At 40.6% G+C, this 20,000-nt stretch overlaps 4 protein-coding genes across 7 annotated transcripts in view; 3 read left to right on the top strand and 1 right to left on the bottom strand.

The window, feature by feature from the left end:
- Positions 1-1,466, top strand: part of LOC125956451 (uncharacterized) — a 1,717-nt gene extending 251 nt beyond the window's left edge. For both annotated transcript variants that reach the window (XM_049688338.1, XM_049688336.1), the window contains 2 exons: positions 1-239; positions 867-1,466. The exon at positions 1-239 is cut by the window's left edge. In XM_049688338.1, the coding sequence (XP_049544295.1) occupies positions 26-239; positions 867-1,390 (738 nt within the window). In that variant the 5' untranslated portion in view covers positions 1-25 and the 3' untranslated portion in view covers positions 1,391-1,466. The remainder of the gene's footprint in view (positions 240-866) is intronic.
- A 2,543-nt stretch (positions 1,467-4,009) lies between these two features.
- Positions 4,010-20,000, top strand: part of LOC125956438 (neuronal growth regulator 1-like) — a 106,559-nt gene continuing 90,568 nt past the window's right edge. The window contains exon 1 of one of the 3 annotated variants that reach the window (XM_049688312.1): positions 4,010-4,198. The gene's annotated coding sequence lies outside the window, so the exon portion shown is untranslated. Of the gene's footprint in view, positions 4,404-20,000 lie in introns of all 3 variants that reach the window. The other 2 variants (XM_049688309.1, XM_049688317.1) reach the window with 2 other exon arrangements.
- Positions 7,550-8,650, top strand: LOC125955410 (carbohydrate sulfotransferase 11-like). Its single transcript, XM_049686545.1, has 2 exons — positions 7,550-7,802; positions 7,899-8,650. Exons 1-2 carry the CDS (start codon positions 7,550-7,552, stop codon positions 8,648-8,650), a joined length of 1,005 nt encoding a protein of 334 aa, XP_049542502.1.
- LOC125956452 (carbohydrate sulfotransferase 11-like) lies at positions 9,300-11,879 on the bottom strand. The gene has a single exon (XM_049688339.1). It carries the CDS (start codon positions 11,359-11,361, stop codon positions 10,648-10,650), a length of 714 nt encoding a protein of 237 aa, XP_049544296.1. The 5' UTR covers positions 11,362-11,879; the 3' UTR covers positions 9,300-10,647.

Raw genomic sequence — 20,000 nt, 5'->3', positions numbered from 1 at the left:
TAAACGAATGATTTAGGCGGCTTAAATGGATATGGACATGATTAAAACCGATCCCCTCGAGTTGGAGATCTCGATGGACTGCGACAGACACTTGGAAATGGATTCCGACCACACGATAACCCTGATCGAGTTGGTCAAACAGTATCCCGTGCTGTACGATACTTCGCATCCGAAGTTTAAGTACAACGAGAAAAAGGGCGAGGCTTGGGAGCATATATCAGCCAGTTTGAACGTGGATTGTGAGTAGAAAGTACAAATAATAACGTGGGTTTTGCTGCTTTTCACTAGGTAACTGTGACTATTACGGGACGCAGAACGTTCCGAATTCGTGATGCTAAAAGTCACGTCAGACTTGATGCGAATGCGTGCGTCATGTTGGCACTTTTGGTTCGTAAAGCATAGGATGCAAAGGAACCCGTCACACGCAGACGCGCGGCAGATGTGCGTAACTGCCGTTAGTTTCGTTTTAATTCTCAAAATTGCCGCAAGTACTGTAAGTTACACGCATTAAATGTACATTGCGAGCTTTATGTAAGTAAGGTTGTTGCGTAAAAGCTGAATGCAAACGTATGCGATGATGATAATAATGCGTTTGATAATAATTGGTTCTATACTTGCTTGTAAAACGGTTTTATTTGACAGAACCTTTGCCGCACTCAACAGCCGTTGTTGATGCTTTCTGATAGCATTTTTTTTGTTTTCATGCTTGGTGATTACATTTCAAAAAGAAGTTCCTCGCGTGTACCGCTGCGAGTCTATGTTTTTCTTTATGATTATTTTCTGTTCTCCTTTATCATTCTAGTACTTGCAGCAACAAATTGTTAATAATTGTTACTCGTTTATTTGTTTTAATCTATCTGTTACAGCTGAAATTCTAAAAACACGATGGCGAAGTCTGCGCGATACTTTCATACGACGCAAGAAAGAACCGAAGAGATGGAAAAAGTGGCGGTGGTCAGATCGTCTAGCGTTCTTGGAAAATACTTACCATCCGGAACCAAGGACCAGAACAAAACCAACGGTTGTTGACATAGAACCAGTCTTCGAAGCACCTGCACCAACCTTCGTTCAAGCAACTACACCTACTTTCCTTTCAACACCTACACCAACTAAAATTACCCCCAAAATAGAAAAATCCGTATCAAAAGGGGAAAAACCCGTATCCGGAAGTCGGCAGAATGAGATTTCCGATGTAGACAAGGTTTTAGGATTCTTATCCAAAAAGGAGAAAAAGGACTCATCCGATCTTCTTTTTACTCATTATGCTTCACTATTCAAAACTCTAGATAGGGATCTGCAAGCTGATTTGAAGATACAGCTCGCAAATATGTTTGTTAAAGCAGAACTTGAACAACAAAAACGAGACGAAGGCATTGTAGGTTCAGAATAGACTAAGCATTCATTCTATTTGTCGTAAAACTGTTTATGCAGTTCGTTTGTTTTAAGTAAATAAATGCCTTACCCCGACCAAACATTGTTTCGACAGTAGTTGAATTATACTGAAAGAATCGGTTGTGGTTGGTTAATTGTTTTTTGTGTGAAATGAACATACGGTACATTTTTCCGACATAGGTTCGCTTTATAGCAATATAAAAGCAAAAAGCATCTAGAAGCACCAATTTGTACTCTCCTGGACTCATTGTACAAAATCTGAATTTGGATAGCTAGAATATGTTGGTTTCTAATCTGAGAGTTGCAATGATGAGTATTTTACAATGAAAATCCTTGTATCCTAGGAATAGCTCGCCAGCGATCACGTTTTTCAACATAGGAGTATGTTGGCTCGATCAGCGTATGGTAAGGAAAATTATAAGAGGAATGAAATGGGTTTCTTCTTCTATTTTTCAAACATGATTGAATACTAATGCAAGATTTCAAGGAATGCCTTCAGGAGCAGTGTGGAACTCTCAATCGTTAAATTGGCGATTAACTGTAATTAAGATTTTATTCAGCCATCAGTGACTAAACTTAATAAAAATTCAATGTACAATAACGCATTCTTTTGTTTTGGGAATATTAAAATCAGTTCCAAATATTCTTTCAACAAATTTTACCTTCTCCGAACTTTACCAGCAATGGGAAATACCGAAACTACATCAAGCGTTTATTGGAGATGGAGGAGTGTTTATTTCGTGGCACAAGTTATCCACATCTATTAGCCATCATACATAGCTTGCGCTAATCACTCAGAGCAAGAATATTCTATTTTGTGTATTGGTACAATCATTAGAATTGATAGAAGATGAGATGGAGTTGTTGATGTCATACATGTTTGACAAATCACATGAGTAACTTTATTGAAGCATATACAAAAAACATGACATAAGGCTTAATTTATCTTTCAACTTTAAGTCAAACTCGGTAGTTAAAATGTTTTTTTTTTTATATCCTTCTTAGTATTCATTTTATTCAAGACTAATGTAACACATAGGAAGCAGGCAAGTCTTAATGGTACGAAAATTTGCACAAGCTATGTTTCTCTTTGTACTCGATTTATTTCATTCCCCATGAGTTTGGCTCATTTTCATGTAAAAACAATTGTTTCGATAAGGCAAAATACTTTGTAATTTCGCTGCTTTACTTGCTATGCAGATTGGTTTCTAGCATATACACATTTTTTCAATGAATATAATATGGCCAGCAGTTCGACTTTAGTAGCCAACCTAACACAGCAGACTGCATCTTCGCTACACGAAACCAATATTATTGATCGCCAAAGAAACCTGCGTTTTTTTCATTTGTATGTAAATTTGCTACCTTACCATACGTGGAGTTTTTTTTATTGCAGTGAGGTGAAAATCGTAAAATCGTAAATCGTAACCCGGAGCGATAAAACAAACGATAAATTGTACAAGTAACGCACATTTGAAGGATTGATATTGGCATGTAAAAAGAAAGAAAGGTTCGATAGAGATGTTCAATAGTATGGTGAAATGTGTTTGAATGAGCATAAATATGAATCGAAAGATATTCTAACAACAAACATTTTTAGTAGTGACCAATAGTGTACATTAGTTTTTTATAGAACAATCTATGAAATCAATATAAAGTATTGACATCTCAGTACATGGATTGAACATTTGTCGAAATTGACATGAAGAAGGAAATGATTTAATATAAAAGCTTTGGATTTATTGGAAGACGAGAAATAGTAAGTCAAATATAATTGAACATTATATCTGAAGAAATCAATACCGATTCCATCAATCATTCATAAATCTTTTTGATTGAATACAAACATTTCTCTTATGATATGAACAGAACCTTATGGTATATTATTATTGTAAGCAAAAATATTATTCGCCCAATTGATTCTCCCTTCGATTTCTCGAATGATACCCAATTATGCTGTGTGCAGTTATAAATCAAACAAATCACGCATATTTCGACCTCGGTCGGTTGAATTTGACTAACGAATAACGAAGGAGTGATCAGTTCTCCAGTTATTTATTAGGATAGTTACTGAATTCATGCTAAATAAATGGATTTTAAACAAATCGATTGTAACTCTTACAACTAACTTTTGAACTGTTAAATTATGATGATGTTCCCTTAGGAAATGTCACCATTTCCTGAAGCATTACTGCTTCCGAAAATTGATTATTTCGGAAAAAAAGTTACTCTTCCTCGTCCCCGTCGCAGGCAGAAGGGGAGCTCCGACGATCCAAATTGCACGCTGGGTACCGTCAAACGCGAGGTTTTCGGTTCATGTAGCAAAGGCTAATAGATTTTGTCTCTATTTTTTGCCTCCTGGCATACAAATGGTGAACTGGTGAACATCATGCAACAGACAGCTTCAATATTTTATTATTAAATCAAAATATAGTTTAGTAACAATAAACAACGAATAGCGCCCAGTGTTTCACAGAAGCAATCTATTCAACAGCATAGTATAATCATAGCCGAAGCTGATTAGTGTAAAGAACATCAGATAAGGAGTCGGGACATAATAAAAACGAGCAGTAATGTAAGAGGGAGTATTAGTTGCGCTTCAATGTTTCCACAGTTGTGATCTAAGCGAATTACAAAAAAAAAAAAAACAGGTTTATACAGTGCGGTCACTTTCAATTTTCATTCAGTGCTAATAACGGAAACGAAATTATTCAGTGATACAGGTTTAAAAATCAAGAGAATCGTAGTGTATTTGATCTAACTGAGGCATAGTGACGTGCTACAGCGATAAATAAGTTCAATGATGGTATATGCAAAGCTAATTAGTGATAAATACGATCTGGCCCAGCAATCGGATTAGTGGCTACATGCAATCCGTGTGCTTACAACCGTTTGGACAACGCTTTCATACAATGCTGACCTTGAACGAACTATCAGTTCCTTAGTATTTCCTCATTCTGTTTAAAAGCAAACGGGGATCATAGCAGCACACAGGACATGGTCAGCGAAAGGTGGGTAACTTTTCTATGAGCTAGCATTGAAATAGTTTCAAAACATAGCGTCATGTGATGCAGTCAGAGTTCAAAGTGCCAATCAATGCTTTGATGTAAATAGCAACTCTGCCCTGCTTTTCCTCGTATGGCGCCGGAGTTATCAGCTGGTCAAGCGGCAATTTCTGGAACCGCTCATTTATCAACCTTCGATGCGGCAATCCGGGATGAGTGTGTTGTGGTCCGTACCGGAGCGTGACTCATCCAATTAGATGCATGTGTGTTTTTTTGTTTAGTATAAATAGGAATCGATCCATGCAAGATGCCGCTCATCTTATCTCCAACGGATTTGTGTGCTACTAAACGGATGAGTAACGGATGCAAACTGTGCATACAATTTGCAAAGGAAGACAATTGAAGCAATGGTAATGGGTGGCCTTGTGTAACCCCGCACAATACACGATGCTTTCACGATTTAAACTTGAAAATATAGTATGCACAGCACATGAAATCGAGATCTGAAGTTCATTAGTGAAGTGAGAAAGTGTTTGAGTAGATCAGATAAAGAAAGAAAAAACGCCAGTTTAAACGTAGTGGTCGACATGGTTCGCAACTATAAAACAAATTAACCTATTTTGTTATTGTTATATAGTCGTACTAACTCTACCTTGCCTTTTCTAAGCAATTCGCGATGCTAAATTTGATGTTCAGTGGAAAATCGTCCGTTAGTAGTTACTAAAGGTATTCTTTGCCAACAAAATACACATGACAAAGAAAATATCGTAATGGCTTCTATACGGATATGACTGAAGTCGGTACTAAGTTAGTGGTCCTAAATAATGAAGGCTGCTGTTTTGCACAATACTTTTGCACTAGGTATAATTTGAACAGCGTTAGCCAACGGTATGTTGCAAATAAGGCTATTTAGATGCTACCACCCAGTAGACCGCCACGTGAGAAGAATGGAATTTTGAAGCAGCACCGAAAAGGAACATACCTGTTTCTTCCGAGATCAATCGCACAGCATTCCCGGGCAATGTCGGCCGGCCAGCAGCACGAGCCGGCGGGTGGACTTTCCATTTTCAACACCCAATGTTGAGCTTCATCAATTGCTTGGCAAAACCACCGACAAGAGCAGTAGGCATATGCGGTCGAGCTTAGTGATCTCGGTGGTGTTGTTGCCATCGATGGAAAAACAAGCGGCATCGTTGGTTTGCTGGTTAGACCGTTCGCTCACGTAGATTGAGTTTTGTATGTTTTATGCACGTTCGATGAAAATTGATTTTAGGTTCACATCCGCAGGTATACGTGACACCGTTTGTTTTCAAACTACGGCAGTTTCATGCGCGTTGGGGTAAGGTTTTGTCATCCCCAGAAATGCGTTTGTATGATTGAGACCACGACCACGTCCGTAAATATGCATGACCCGGTGCATGATATCTGCTTAAAAAAATTGACACTCGTTCATGCGAAAAATCAACCAAAAGCCATACAGTGACCGGCATAAGTAAAAGCCGATCTCCATTTTTTTTTAGATTTTCGACTATAAATTCGACATTTCCAATCGCAAAGGGCAAGTGTTGTGTTTCTCTTGAAGGTTTAATATTCCTCTCGCCGTTTCACTAGCTTTCGGCTCGATTGGATCAATAACAAATTTTTGATAATTATTTAAAAGAGAGATCACAGGAGTAACAAATTTAAAATCCCACCTACTTTCTTAACAATTCATATGCTCCACCTTTAGCCTGGATTTCATGTTACAGGCATTTTGACATGCCGTCTAAACGATTTCAGAAGTATTGTGCATCAATCTCGTTGAATGGCATAAGAAAATAATATTTCTGATAATAACATCATTCTTATGAAATTGTTATCCAAAATTCCCCACAAATTCTTGATCCGTTTTAAATCTGGACTTTGAGCAGGCCATTGGAGAAGGGGAATGCAACGGGAACATAAAAAAGTATGAGTCCTTTTAGCGGTCTGTTTAAGATCATTGCCCTGTTGCATAGCTATACTGCTTCTAAATTTTTCTATTCGTACTGAGTACATCAAAGAGTCATTTAGGGTGTCAATATAATTTTCGGGCGCCATAATACCATCGTTTTCTTAAAATTATACACAATAGCCATGGAAATTCAACCCACAACTTTATACTACCACCACCGTGCTTGACTTTGGTCTATACATGTCTGAAGCTCTCGCAAACCAACATGGTTTGTTTTCCGCCAATCACTTTCACAATAGTTTATATTAAATGTTTCCATTTTTGATTCATCAGACATTGCTCCAGCCTTCTTTTACCTTAGTAACACATTAATTTACTGTAAACAATAGGGGGGGGGGGGGGGGGGCTATTAAAACATAGGGCTTTATTAGAGTCACAATTATATTTATTGTAAAGTGGGCTTTTACTTTTGTCACATCTGTGATCGAGCATCTCTCATTTAAACAATTATACAAAAATTTTTTTTGATCCAATCGAGCTGAAAGCTAGTGAAACGGAAAGAGGAATGTTGAACCTTCAAGAGAAACACAACACTTGCCCTTTGCGATCGGAAATGTCGAATTTATGGTCGAATATCTAAAAAAAATAGAGATCTGCTTTTACTTATGCCAGGTCACTGTATGTTAGCAAACGCGTTCGTCAAGAATTGAAAATCACTAATGACGTTTATTTTACTACAAAGTTTGAGACGTCTTTTCATGTTTGCGGTAAGTTAATTTATGAGACATGTTTGCTGAATCAACTTTTTAAAACTATGGCCCCTTAGCCGTTCTTCTTCCTTTGGAAAGTACTTTTCGGTCGCTTGGCGATTCATTCATCACTAGAGATGAACGAATTGCTTTATGATAACGTGAACAGCGATCTCCTACGGCCACTCCTTTCATCTTTTGGTTGTTTAACCACTGTCTGTAGTAAGGTTGCTGTATGAACTACCTTTGTTTCAAGATTATGACGCAAGGTGCTCGCAGCAATTATAGACATTCGGTTGTTTGAAGATGGTTCGAATAGGGAAAAAAGGCACGTGTCATGAACAGGATCAACCAAATCCATTGATAAACCTGCGAACCAGCTTATGCTGTAAAATACTTATACATTTAGCAAGTCACGCCCAGGCGCCAGTCCAGTTCAAGTACCGAGCGGCATCATAGAAGGTTGGAAAATGATTATAACCAACATCAGACGCCTGATGCGCAAATCGTCTAAACTGTGCGATGGTGTACAGCCGGCCCGGTTTAACATATCGAATGTGCAAGGTGCAGTTACTGCGTGCATTGGAGTGCTGATACTGCTGACGCTGTGTGCAAATTTTGGGCTGTTCAGTGTGCGATTTTACGGCCAATCGGTAGAAGAAATTCTGAAGCAAAGAATCACCCATTTGGAGACGGCCTGTAGAAATCTAGAAAACGGTGGACGTACGTCATATTTATTTGCATACTGTTTGCTGTTGTTCGCATGATCGCATTAACAACTTCCGCACTTCTTACCCGTTTTTCTGCGTTTGTTTGCAGAGAAAAACATCCAGCCAGCATTTTACCTGTACAGCAAAAACCACAGTCTTCTGTACTGTTTAGTTTTCAAGGCCGGCACCAGCACTTGGTTTTATAACTTCAACTCTTGGGCCGGATACACCGACTATGAGATTATGCACGTAGACAACCTGCTACTGGCGCGAAAGTTCTATCCGAAGCTGAACCGAGTTTCGCTAATGAACGCCATGGACCATTCCTTTTCGTTTATCATCGTGCGGCATCCTTTCGAGCGACTGATTAGTGCATTCGAGGACCGGATGGTCAGCATGCGAAATCCGTACTACTCGCGTATGTCTCGTGCCATCTACGAACGATATTCCGGCGATACACCCGGCGACAAATCGGGTACGATTTCGTTTCGACATTTTGTACAATTCATCATCGATGATGTGGCCTACAACAAACAGCAAACTAGCGCCCTCGACATCCACTGGGCACCCATGTACCAGCTCTGCACGGTCTGCCTGGCGAAATACCATATGATTATCAAACTGGAAACGTACGCCCGGGATGTGGAAGTTCTTATTAAGCAAACCGGACTGCAGGGCAAAATCAAACCGGTGCATATCAACCACGGCAGAAAAGAGACGACGGAGATCTTGATTCAAAGATATTTCTCAGAAATTACGGATAAACAAATGGAAGCACTGTACAGCATCTATGAACTTGATTTCCTGCTGTTCGGGTACTCGGCCGAAAAGTACTTCCAGATACCAAAGGCACCAAAATGAGGTGCTAAAAATTAATGAGTAAAATTGCGGAACACTCTTCAGCAAGGTCACTTGTAAAAAGTTTAACTTATTGTACAGTACAGTTCGTGTGTCGACTGCTAGATTATTAGTTTATTTATGTTATGTTTAGAAAAATCCTATAAAAAAAACTATTTTAATCTTCAAAGGTACACTTTAAAACGTAGGAATTATGTTTTTCATAAGAAAAAATAAATTTCCAAGTGAAATAAATTTTCCTTCATTCGGTAAATCATCATATTTAGCTAGTGTAATAATCTGAACGGCATATTGCTTTTGAACATCTTTTTGGCTAGAACGAGCGCTAGTGAAGCGCACGATTCTACTGCGAAAAAGATGGTTTTGCAGTTACGCTTACCTATCTTCGATTTGTTGATTCACCGCAGGTTACTTCAGCGCTTCAGCTTAAGGTCTTCAATTTGCCTAATTAATGCAAATGATAATGTATGTGCCCGTTCTACTCTCCAGCCCCAGTGTACGTGAGCACGAGCTACGTGGTTCTCCAAGATGCCGCGAGTTGTGCGTTTAAGTATTATTTTTAAGGCAAATGTTTTGTTAAATGTTCCTTGCCAGTTGTTTAAACAGTTAACGGTCTCGCTTAACCGTAAATGGGTGGAGTGAGTGTGGCGAATTTTTAAATATTTTTCTGATCGTTTCCACACCAACTCGTTGTCGAAATATTACCATACCTTAATCGCGATTACGGCAAGAAGGTATGAATCATTCATTGTGATAATTTTCGACGCCCGCCAGCACAGACGCTAACGCACGGAGCCGCAAAGTCAACAAACCCAGGCAAACACTGATTACGACAAACGCAATCAATCCTGAAATCATTTTCTATGATTGAAATTGAAATTGAACGGTTCATTAATTTTCTGGTGAGTGAGAGGCCACTGCGTTCTCATCGCCGTAGTTGGGCACACAATCCGTTTTTGCTCAGCCCTTCCCACCTACCGCCGATGTTATGATAATCGTTTCGATATCAGCTGGGAAGTGTCTGTCGATCGCATCATCCATTGGCAAGAATGTTAAAGCCATTCTTTTCCTGCCATCTTCCGTTTTTCAAGCATTACTTTCGCACTATTCATGTTGGAGAGTGAAATAGATTCGCAAAACGTAAACACACGCTGATACAGATAACTTAGTTCTCGGTTGAATACTTTGAACTTCAAAGGCCTGCGTTTGCGTCATTTGTGAGAGGACAGATTGAACACATTGAAGCGCTTCCATATGAGACGACACATTGGGCCGCCACCGCGTGCAGGATACTCATATCGTGGTGCAGTCGAGAAATGATTATTGTCCTGATCGATTTATATTGGTGGAACCGCGGTGGACGTAGGAACCGCGTATGTGACATGAATATCATTTGCATGAAACAGTGCAGTGTCGAATTTGGCGAAACGTAGCTAGCAGTCTCGCCCGATGCCCGATGCCCGGTGTCGCTGCATGCCCTGTCCCAATCAGATTGATTGTGGACAATCCGCAACGCAATCGCAATTCGACCACATGCACTTCGGGTACCTCGTTGATGTGATACTCGATGCATTTTAATGATGGATCTCAATCTCTCATTTGCTCTAATCGAAATGGTTTTCAATTTGGCTTATTAGCCTTTTCCTGGCCCTGTGTGGTGCCGGGTTTGGTTGAGGACTGGTCGGATTGTCATGAGGTGGGTTGTCATACACCACTTTGATTCAATAAAGCGCTCTTGATAACGAAATGTTGCCATATTGCTACAGTGCATGTGCTGGTTACCGGTTCGGATCGGTTCTATTAGTTTCACTATCAACGTATAGCATACATCCCCACTCGGAGGTAATACTAATATTGACATAAGACATTGACATCAATAAGACAACAATAAGAGAAATCGTTTTTGTGAAAAAGATATTATATTTAGCAGGTTTTTTTTTTCATTTCAAGATTATTTTTCAATCGACTAATGGAACACTCAGCGTGGAAAGCAGAATAATTTACGGTTTAGTGTGTTGCAAATACCCATCAGCCGAGTAATTGAATAACTGAAAATCTATCATATAAATTGAAAACAGATCGAAGAACTGCTGTCTTGTTATCTGGGAAAAGTATTTTTGTATCAACCGATCAGTGCTATCGCGGCGCGAATGGTTCATGTGAACTGGTTTTATTTTATGCTGCAGATGCGTTTGAGTCGCAAGATAACTGATATCCTGTGCGAAAGTTTCTAGCTTTAGTATAGCATCATAACGCGCCCGACACGGGCTGCATAACTCGTTTATTTGGGTAACATGGAGGTCCAATTTTTGTTGTGGATGTTGTTTGTAGTGATCGATGATGTACTGAACAAAGTCCTGAAAGGAAGGGATGCCGAACTCAATCCCATCGTTGTGGTACTTTTTGTAGATTTGATGCGAAAGGTTTTTGTAGTATGGATGAACCTGCTCGAGCAACCGTTCCTCGTAGGCGCTGATCAAGCGCAGGAAGGGATGGCGAACCACGATGAAGGAATATGTGTTTTTCATAGTGTTTTGCAACACTTTCGGATTCTCCCACGGATATTTGCGGCGAGCGAGCATTAAGTTGTCCGTTTTCTGGTCCAGTATTTCATCGGAAGAATAACCAGCCCATCGGTTGATGTTATAGAACAAGCTGGTAGTACCGGACTTAAACACCAAACAGAACAGTAAGCTCTCGTTCTTTATGTGCATGTAATAAGCGGATTCGATATTTTGTTCTGGAATTGGTAAGAATGGTGGCTCGGTTTAGCTTTGCCCTAAGGATAGTGATCGGTTTTGCATACGTACTGCCACCATTATTCGTGCGTTCGCACACCTCTCGAAGGTGTTGCAACCGTTCTTCATTTATCTGGGCTGCTGATTTCACCTCACTGTTATCGCTCGAATATACTAGTATAAAGCACACTATCACACCGATTGAAACAGCCAACGCTATTCTTCGCAATTGCGATCGCTGTAATAACGCTGACATGCAACGTGCCCGTTGTAGCGTTGACATGATGATGGCCACTGGTGGAATGGAGAAGGTATACCGACGATCATTATCATAAACCTACTTGGCCCACTCCAACACAGGTTCCAAACATCTCAATAATGAGCTTCTATGTACAGCTCAGACAGAGGATCGCATTATTGTGTATCACGCAACTAGGCTGCTGGCTTTTTCCGGAGAGTAACATCATTGACACAGGCGGTGCTCTTTGAGGAAATAATGTTTGACGATTTGGAAACCGTCATTTTGTTATGTTTTTTTTCTCATACCAATAAGATAATTACATCTAAGTATAGACCTCCTGGCAATAGTGTAATCTTTTATCGATAGTTCAAATATAGGACTAGAAGGGGCTGTTTGGCTATTTAAGAATTTGGCATTCTTTAGTAGGTACGTTTCGTCGCAACGATTGCACGCAAACAAAAGAGTCTCGATGTTTGATGTTATGTGAAAAGGCGATGCCTTGCTGCTGAATTCGCTGGTGGAATAGCCTTTTTTTACGTTTTTTTATGTGTAAGGCTTCATTTTATCTCAGTGTAACGTTTATGTTTCATTAGCCCCAGCTAGAAACAGCGCCATTCCAATTCATCAAATCCAGAATAGTTTTGACAATGTGAGCAGAAGGACCCCGTAAAGGATGCAAACGTCAATTAAAAACAATCATTGGCATTGGATAATGAACCACCATGCAACTTGCAGAGCAACTTTTTTGATTCCAAATCATTATTTCGACCAGTCATTGCAAAGTGTGAACATTCTTCTCCATCGGACGCTCCTTTATAACTTGTGCTGAAGTACACTTATGACACACCGTTAGGAAAAAAGGGCTTTGTGAATCAAAGCAGAAAACGAATAAAAACCGTCTGCGGTAGTGCGGTGAAGGTGAAGTCAATTCGACAAACAAGGCGAAGAAACAGAACGTGCTCTTCTGTGGATAAATCGCATCCAAAAAGTGAGTGCAGGTCAATGGTGCTTCAAAGCGGAAGGAATCGAAATGCTTTATTTCGTGATAGACGTGACTTTGTCGTAAGTACTTTCCGCTTTACAGTAGCTTTCTATTCGCAGAATTCTATAGAGAGCATAAATAAAGCATCGCCACTAGGTAGTAATTGATATCCACAAACTGCTTGAATTATGTAAAGAAAGGAGTGAAATTAATGTCAACTACCTATAGCTTATATTTTTCAAGCAATGCCGTTCATTTTGCAACTTATACTAATTAATAAATAATAAAAATGAGAAAAATATGATATTGAAGTGTACACTATTAGTGTAGATTGGCATCATTTGACTATAAGTGTAGCTTGATTGTGCCTTAATCATTTCAACTTGTCTGTTTTCGCTCCGCGAGCTCCTATTTATAAATTAAAACTCCTCTTAAACTCCTCCTCCATACAAGCCCCATTTTCATTTCAAAGGCGCCAAACTATGCCGTCACTTACTCGCACTATCACTGATCAATATCTATCTGCAGCATTCCGCAACCTCAATTCCCACTTTTTAGGTGTAGCATCTGATCACAAACACAAATACATCTTTAAGCAACTGCACGTGCCAAATAAAGAATAAACACATCAACACGCGACGACAAATGACGGTATCTCGACATCGAGTGACGTCATGTTTGCTAACGCAAACTACAGTGCTTGTTTGGTGGAACCTGGAACTGAACAATATTACCAGTATAGTAACAGTAAAGCAGCTTATCAAAACGATTGGCATGTTTCCATAAACAAGGCTTAGACTCTAGTTTTCCACTTAATATCAATGACTAGAGTCGTGATACAGCTTCAAACTGAAACGCAATCGAGTGATAAGGTAGATTGAAAACGCACTCTTCGACGACAGTTCAAACGGACCAGATTGAGTGGCCGTATGCTAGCTGGAAAACAATGATTTTGTGCGCCTAGGGCATGCGTTTGACATTGTGGTTCTGATTAGATCAACTTTCGCAATAGTATGGTGGTGCAACCACGAAGAAGGATAGTGTACTAACACGCGGCAACTACAATCACCACATAGGCAGCCGGTTGACCTAGAAGAATCGAAATGAAAGACGCAACGCAGACGTCTTTAATGGAGGTCCATGGCGTGAAAGTCCTAGTTCATCAGCCTGTGGTGGTCGTGGTGTTTGCCTGCCGGTTGGCACAGGACAGTTGTTAGCGAATCTAGCAGCAAGGCACCGCTACGGAGGATGCTCATGCAATCGGAAACGAACTTTCGGGAATGTTCCCTTCCGGTTGATGCATTTGCATAGACATTAAACCTCCAAACGGTCGGTGCGATTCAAACACGCAAACTTCCACCGAGGACGATACGCATCTGATGCGAAAGCTCTAAGCTGGTCCCGAGCATTTTTGTAGAGAGCAGGAGAGATATAGACAGAGTGACAGAGAAAGATTGAGTGCGGGGATGTGGGATGGTGTGGGCGGCAGTTGACGCACTACAGTGGAATTGGGAAGCTTTCGATAAATAGACGTGCGATGAATAACTAATGGAGGATGGTCTTGGCAAACGCCGGATGGACACTACGGTATACCGTTTGATGCGACACCAATGTGCCCGTACACGTATAGCTTTACCTCCGAAATGCTCTCATATTTCAATAGAAAACAAACAATGCAAAATTGGATTAAAGCCCAATTGGAACATTGTGTTCGTCGGTTGTGTGAGGAATCTGAAAAAAACGGCAATCATTAACAGGGATTAGTGTGTTTGAGTGATTAGTGCTCAGAAACGATGCGTTGTTGGAATTTTGGATTCGATATAGCTGGTGATGTCTTAGTGAATTTTTGTATGCAGGATTTCGTGTACTACGGTAGAAGCTGGTTCAAGTATTTCTAAAGTGAAATCGTACCCTAAAAAATGATCCTTGATCTCGGTTTAACAAAATTTTGTTTATACAGTAAGATGTCTTGTGCATGTATACTAACTATAATTTAAGGTAACGTCAAATGAAGTTCCCCTACGCAATCACAGATATCGCAACGGAATTCATCAGCTGAAACCTGCCCGATATGCAATCAATTTCAGTAAACATCGGAATTACTTTCTCCTCCGAAACCCCGGGCCGAATAGCTACCGTTAGGTATCGATGCCAGGCTGCATCACTGGAGATCCGTAGAACGCATTACATTTTCCACGCTACCTAACGATGATGGCGACGACAACCACATCGTCGACGAGACGACGCCTGCTGTGCCGATGAGGTGCGCTATTCCCTCATCCCATTCGCAATTGATGCCCCAACCCGTGCTGCGAGCTGATGGGGAACGGCCAGGAACAAATGAGCTTTCGCTGGATGAAGGGTCTGAACCAGCGTGCTGTTGGATTTTTTTTCGTTTTGCTAACACAAACAGGATGCTTGAATGCTTGCTTTGTAGCGGAATAGCAATTGATATATAAAATATTTATTGAAATCATTGACTTGAGAGTAATGTAACAATTTAATTTGGAGGATTCGACCAGTTCGTATTATTGAAAAATCATCGTGCGATACTCCCCAGGGACCGTACGGTGCTTTTCGGGGACAGTAACGTAAATTAACTTTTCGGCAGCGCAATACTGTGTATACTACACACATAGGTTTTTTTTTAATGTATCCTTTTTTGCGTTTGTTTTGTGTAAACGAATGTTTCATCCGTTTTTTAAAATAATTCTTCTTATAACTCTAAATGAGAATGTTTGGTAGAGTTCATCTAATATAGCGAATCGTAATATAGCGAAAGCGTAAGCGAATTTTCCATGTTAATATAAATAGAAATACTAGGTTCGTTTATTTTCAAATGCAATAATGACTTCCACTGTAGATAATGCTTTTAATTTTAGCAAAACATGCCGAAAGCCACAACCCCCAATAATTTGGTTTTTTAATACAATGAAAGATAAAATATTTCCATTAAATTTTATGTATTTGTATAAACGAATTTTTACAAATTGACCTTACTTATGGATGAATCCTGGGACAAACAAAAGGTAATCTGCCAAGATGACAGAATCTGTTATCTGTGATTCATAAATGGGAAGTAATGAGTTGCACACTGTACCACAGCATTTCTACTAATCCAAAGCAAAGCACAAGTAACACTTAGCTATCAATCTGACTCATCGAGGAGGATCTGGGCTGTGTTTGAGCACTCTTGCCAAGGGAGTAGCAAATGTAAGGGGTGCGTGAATTAAACGGAAACCATTATTTACATCAAGGGGAAAGCAATTATGTCGAAGGGTGTGCACGGATGTTCTCCTCACTACACACTGTCGACCGATACCATCAAGCCATATCTAGTTCTGACTAACCCTAGTTGCGACCACACCTTTTATTTGGAAATATTCAAATCGCCATTACAACTGGATTGAAATTTATAGCATCGTTTGTGAGTAAAAACTTTTACTGTAATTGAATTAGCAGCACTTTGAATCGCGACCGATTCGTTTATGCCATTCCCATATTCTATTCCTTCACTAATTTGTTAGATGACCATTTGTTAAATGAAGAAAGCAATTTACCAGTGGAAACAGAAGAAGAAGCTTAATCCGGAACGCTCAAGTTGGGAGAAATAACGAAATACTTTTTCGAAGATTCGATGGACAATAAAAACGCGAAAAAGAGGGAATCGCCCTTTTATAACACACATTGTATTTTGCAGCGTGATGAAAGCGAAACGGTGTGGCTGAGAGTGTTTCAAACATTCAAAAGAGAAGCGTTAAAGGATGGTATCGAATTGATATGCAGAAGAAACCGGCATCCTCAGAGGACACTGTTTCGTACTCTATAGTTGCCAGCTTCAAGACGGGGAGTCGACCATACTTTCTAACCCCTCGTTCTTCTGTAGATGAATTATAAACGGCAATAGAGAGGCTCTTCTTGGTGGTGGTCTCCTGAATATTTGATAGCACTAAGTAATGTATCGTGTCGCATGGGTTTCTGCGCGAATCACGTGTGATTAGTATGTGTGTTGTAGCGGGTACGTACACCGTTGGTTTTGAAGCGCTATTCTGTAACCATTTCACGGGGGTTTGGACAGCTGCTTCAGCATTAAAGACAAGCAAGCGATCAGCATCACGAACGTTATTTACCGTCAATTACTAACGTTATTAATTACTAGGTCTTTGCAATAACGTTCTTATAAATCAAATATGTAATAAACGATAAATTAACGGTAACGAATAGTTTTTAAAATTCATTCGATAAGTCAAATTTGAAATATGCTAACAATCGAAACGAAGATACTATATCTGTATCTTTAACCCACACCAACGTAAGGATATTGTTAGTGCAATGTGAAATGATAATTGTAGTGCAGCAGGCAAGCTAGTCGAACGTATCCCAGAACGTCCTGAAGAACCATCCTAGCCACGGTCATAGTAAAGTAGCTTTACAAAGAAACAAAACCGATAAAAGGTCTATTTATTATAAACGAGGTACGAGCAAACATCCAGCAGCGCTATCTAAAATCAGATCTCGGTAAAGGTATACTTTACAAGCAGTTGGCTTACTTCATCCTTGAATACTTTGCTTTCATCTTCTGTCGGCAAAGCCATGCCTAGCATTCATCGCCCAGATAATCTTTTTGATATGCCATGAAGAAACGTGAACCACTACGGCTGTCGTCACCAACGTCGTTCCGGCTTTTTCCGATGGTGAAAAAGGTCACGTTTCATAATTTTGCCATTGGGAGACATTGAAAGCGCTTTCGAGCACGTCGAGCAAAAGCTGTTTGGTGGAATGCTGGGGTCGCACGGTACACCGCAATCGTGCGTACGAAATGTTGCCAATGATCATGTTCGTAATGTTAGGAAATGCAGCAAATTTAGTTATTTTCAACCAAGAAGGTAGTAAACAGTTTTATCAAGTTCGTTTTGCTCAATTATCACATGGTGTACGTTGTATTAAAGAGTATCTTTTTTAAGACATATTGTGGAGTGTTCTTTTTCCACCGATCAGAGCGTAAATAGTTTGCTAGAAATTTATTGAAACTAGTGCCCTTCTGTTCAGAGTCGTTAAGTTAATGAAACAATAGACTGACATTCCACTGTTCGAATACAACACTTTTTAATGTATTGAAATGTAATAATCTCATCTCAGAATCTCGTTGAATATTGAGGAGAAACGAATAATGTTTTCATCTATTGGCCCACAAAAAAGGGAATGTGTTGCCCTTGTATAAAGCATAGAATGAAAATATTATCGATCAACAGCGGCAAGCATACTAGTAGCACATAACCTATAAGTTTCAACCCATCTTACGCCCTAACGAGAAGTAGCACATGGTTAATACAATTCGTTAGGCACCAACGAGCAGCATATTTTATCAAACGAGGCACCCGGTACGATTTACAGACTGTCCTCGGTCGGTTACGGGTGACCTATGGGAGAGAGTTTGAACATTTTTTAAACACATTTTACGGTTATTGAACAAATTGATGACTTGCCAGACACTCTTCCCGGCATCGTTCTTGCTACAGTTATTTGCTGCTGCTACTAATTTGCTGTTCTCTTTACCCCCGAAACCGGGATCTTCTTGGAATGCGGTACGTCCTAGGTCCGTGCCTTCATCGTCAAATTCAATATTCCCTTCCAGCAGCATCGCCGTTCGCCGATGGCACGCTGAACGAATGGGAATTAATGTTTTCCTACGGGGAACCCTTACTTCACGGAACCCCTCGAAAATGGAGTAATTTCGCTACAGCTTTCCCCAAAATGGGTTTGGGCTTAAAAAAAAAACACTATACACAAAAAAATATACATCATAAAACAGAACAAACGAATAGAAATGAAGTTTGAGTAATAAGTCGTGTTTAGTAGAATTAAGCTTCGTTGCTAAATCTACTTCTCGTAGCATCCTACCGACCAGACTGACCGACCAGATGCTGACCGAAGAAGCAACGCCAGACTGGTACAGGCCCGCGTGAATACACACACCCAACTATCCAGAGTTTTGGCGGATTAGCATTAAACCAGTGAAAATTAACACTTCCGGATTATCACTATAATCTGATGGAAACGGTCTTACTGTGAAGTACCACAAATTCCTCCCCGCTGGAATAGCATAACATGCATCCTAACCGTTGGAATTACGGAAACCTTTTGCACACCAGCCGCCGCGTATTCATGTGGGCGCATCAGAAGTTCGTCGTGAATGCGATGATGGTCACATTCGGATGCGGATAATTCGGATGAGAGGAGGAGGAGGAGGAGGAGGAGGAGGAGGTGACCCAAGTTTCTTCCCATAAACTTCCCGGCGGCGAAACTTTGGAAACAGTGGCGGGCCGAGATCAACTCCATTGCTTCAGGTGACCGCTATGCATGCTAATGGTTTACCTCACACGCTGGTGGCGTGTGTGTGAGTGGTGAAGTTTTACTGTGCGATTTCCGGCGCAGTTCTGCATAATCTGGATTTGAGGTCGGAAGAGCGAATCGGTTTTATTGTCCGTTTAGTCTGCGCAAGGCCTTAGGATGGACTTGGAGATGGGGTATTGTGCTATCCATGTACTTCCCGGCCGGCGCCAACTTTTCGCTTACCGCGAAAGTTATTTTTATACTATATATTGGGTTTCCGGTTTCCTGTAGTCGGACGGATCTACTTGCAGTAGGTAGAGGCATGACAACATCAACACTGTTAACTGTTATTCGATTGATCATTAAACATTTGATCGTGCGCTGTCCTTCGATAGAGGATGGAACCAATATTTAAAGATCGCTTTGAAGATATACTCCAGAGCAATCAGCGGCTCTTTATGCAATGCTTTATCTTAACTCACTAGACCAAGCTCATCAAACATCGAACCCCTTTGATGAGTATGCACTTTTTCCACCAGCCATCGGCAGTTTCTGCCGGCCCGTTCTGACTTTCCCCTTTCCATAATTAACGAACGGGCATGAGTGTGCGCAAATTCCCGGTGCGAATGTCGCTGTCATGCTAGTTGGGATGAATTTGAGCCCCTCGCTAATCACAGCCGCGAAGTGCGCGACGAAGTGGAAGTGAGCGGAAATCTCGTTTTGAGTGATGAAAAGCCAAAAAAAGGAGGAAAAAGGTGTGTGTTTGTGTGTATGTGTGGCTCCTCTCGCAAACGCGCAGGATAACACTTTCCACATGTCGATTAGTGACATTGATTGATAGCACGTAAGTTTCCCCCCCTGGAGCTCTGGACCCCAAAAACACCTCGCGCGCAACCTTGATTATGCTGGCCTGCTGAGATGCTGCTTTTGAGAGATTTACCGGTGCAGGTTTTGAAAGCCTTTGACCGTTAAAACGGTAGCAGACGGATCAGGCAGCAGGCCGAGCTCTAGCCGGACTGGTCCGGGAACCATGGCACCCATGGGCCAGCACCTAATGAA

The sequence above is a fragment of the Anopheles darlingi genome, chromosome 3 (assembly GCF_943734745.1).
Source record: "Anopheles darlingi chromosome 3, idAnoDarlMG_H_01, whole genome shotgun sequence".
Lineage (NCBI taxonomy): Eukaryota > Metazoa > Arthropoda > Insecta > Diptera > Culicidae > Anopheles > Anopheles darlingi.
Note: the sequence above shows the minus strand (reverse complement) of the source record. Positions and strands in the feature narration are given on the sequence as shown.

Bases quoted from the DNA above. Each gene is read 5' to 3' on its own strand.
- LOC125955410 (XM_049686545.1), top strand. From the start codon at position 7,550: ATGATTATAACCAACATCAGACGCCTGATGCGCAAATCGTCTAAACTG. The intron at 7,803-7,898 runs GTACGTCATATT...GTTTGTTTGCAG, and splicing joins AAATCTAGAAAACGGTGGAC to AGAAAAACATCCAGCCAGCA.
- LOC125956452 (XM_049688339.1), bottom strand. From the start codon at position 11,361: ATGCACATAAAGAACGAGAGCTTACTGTTCTGTTTGGTGTTTAAGTCC.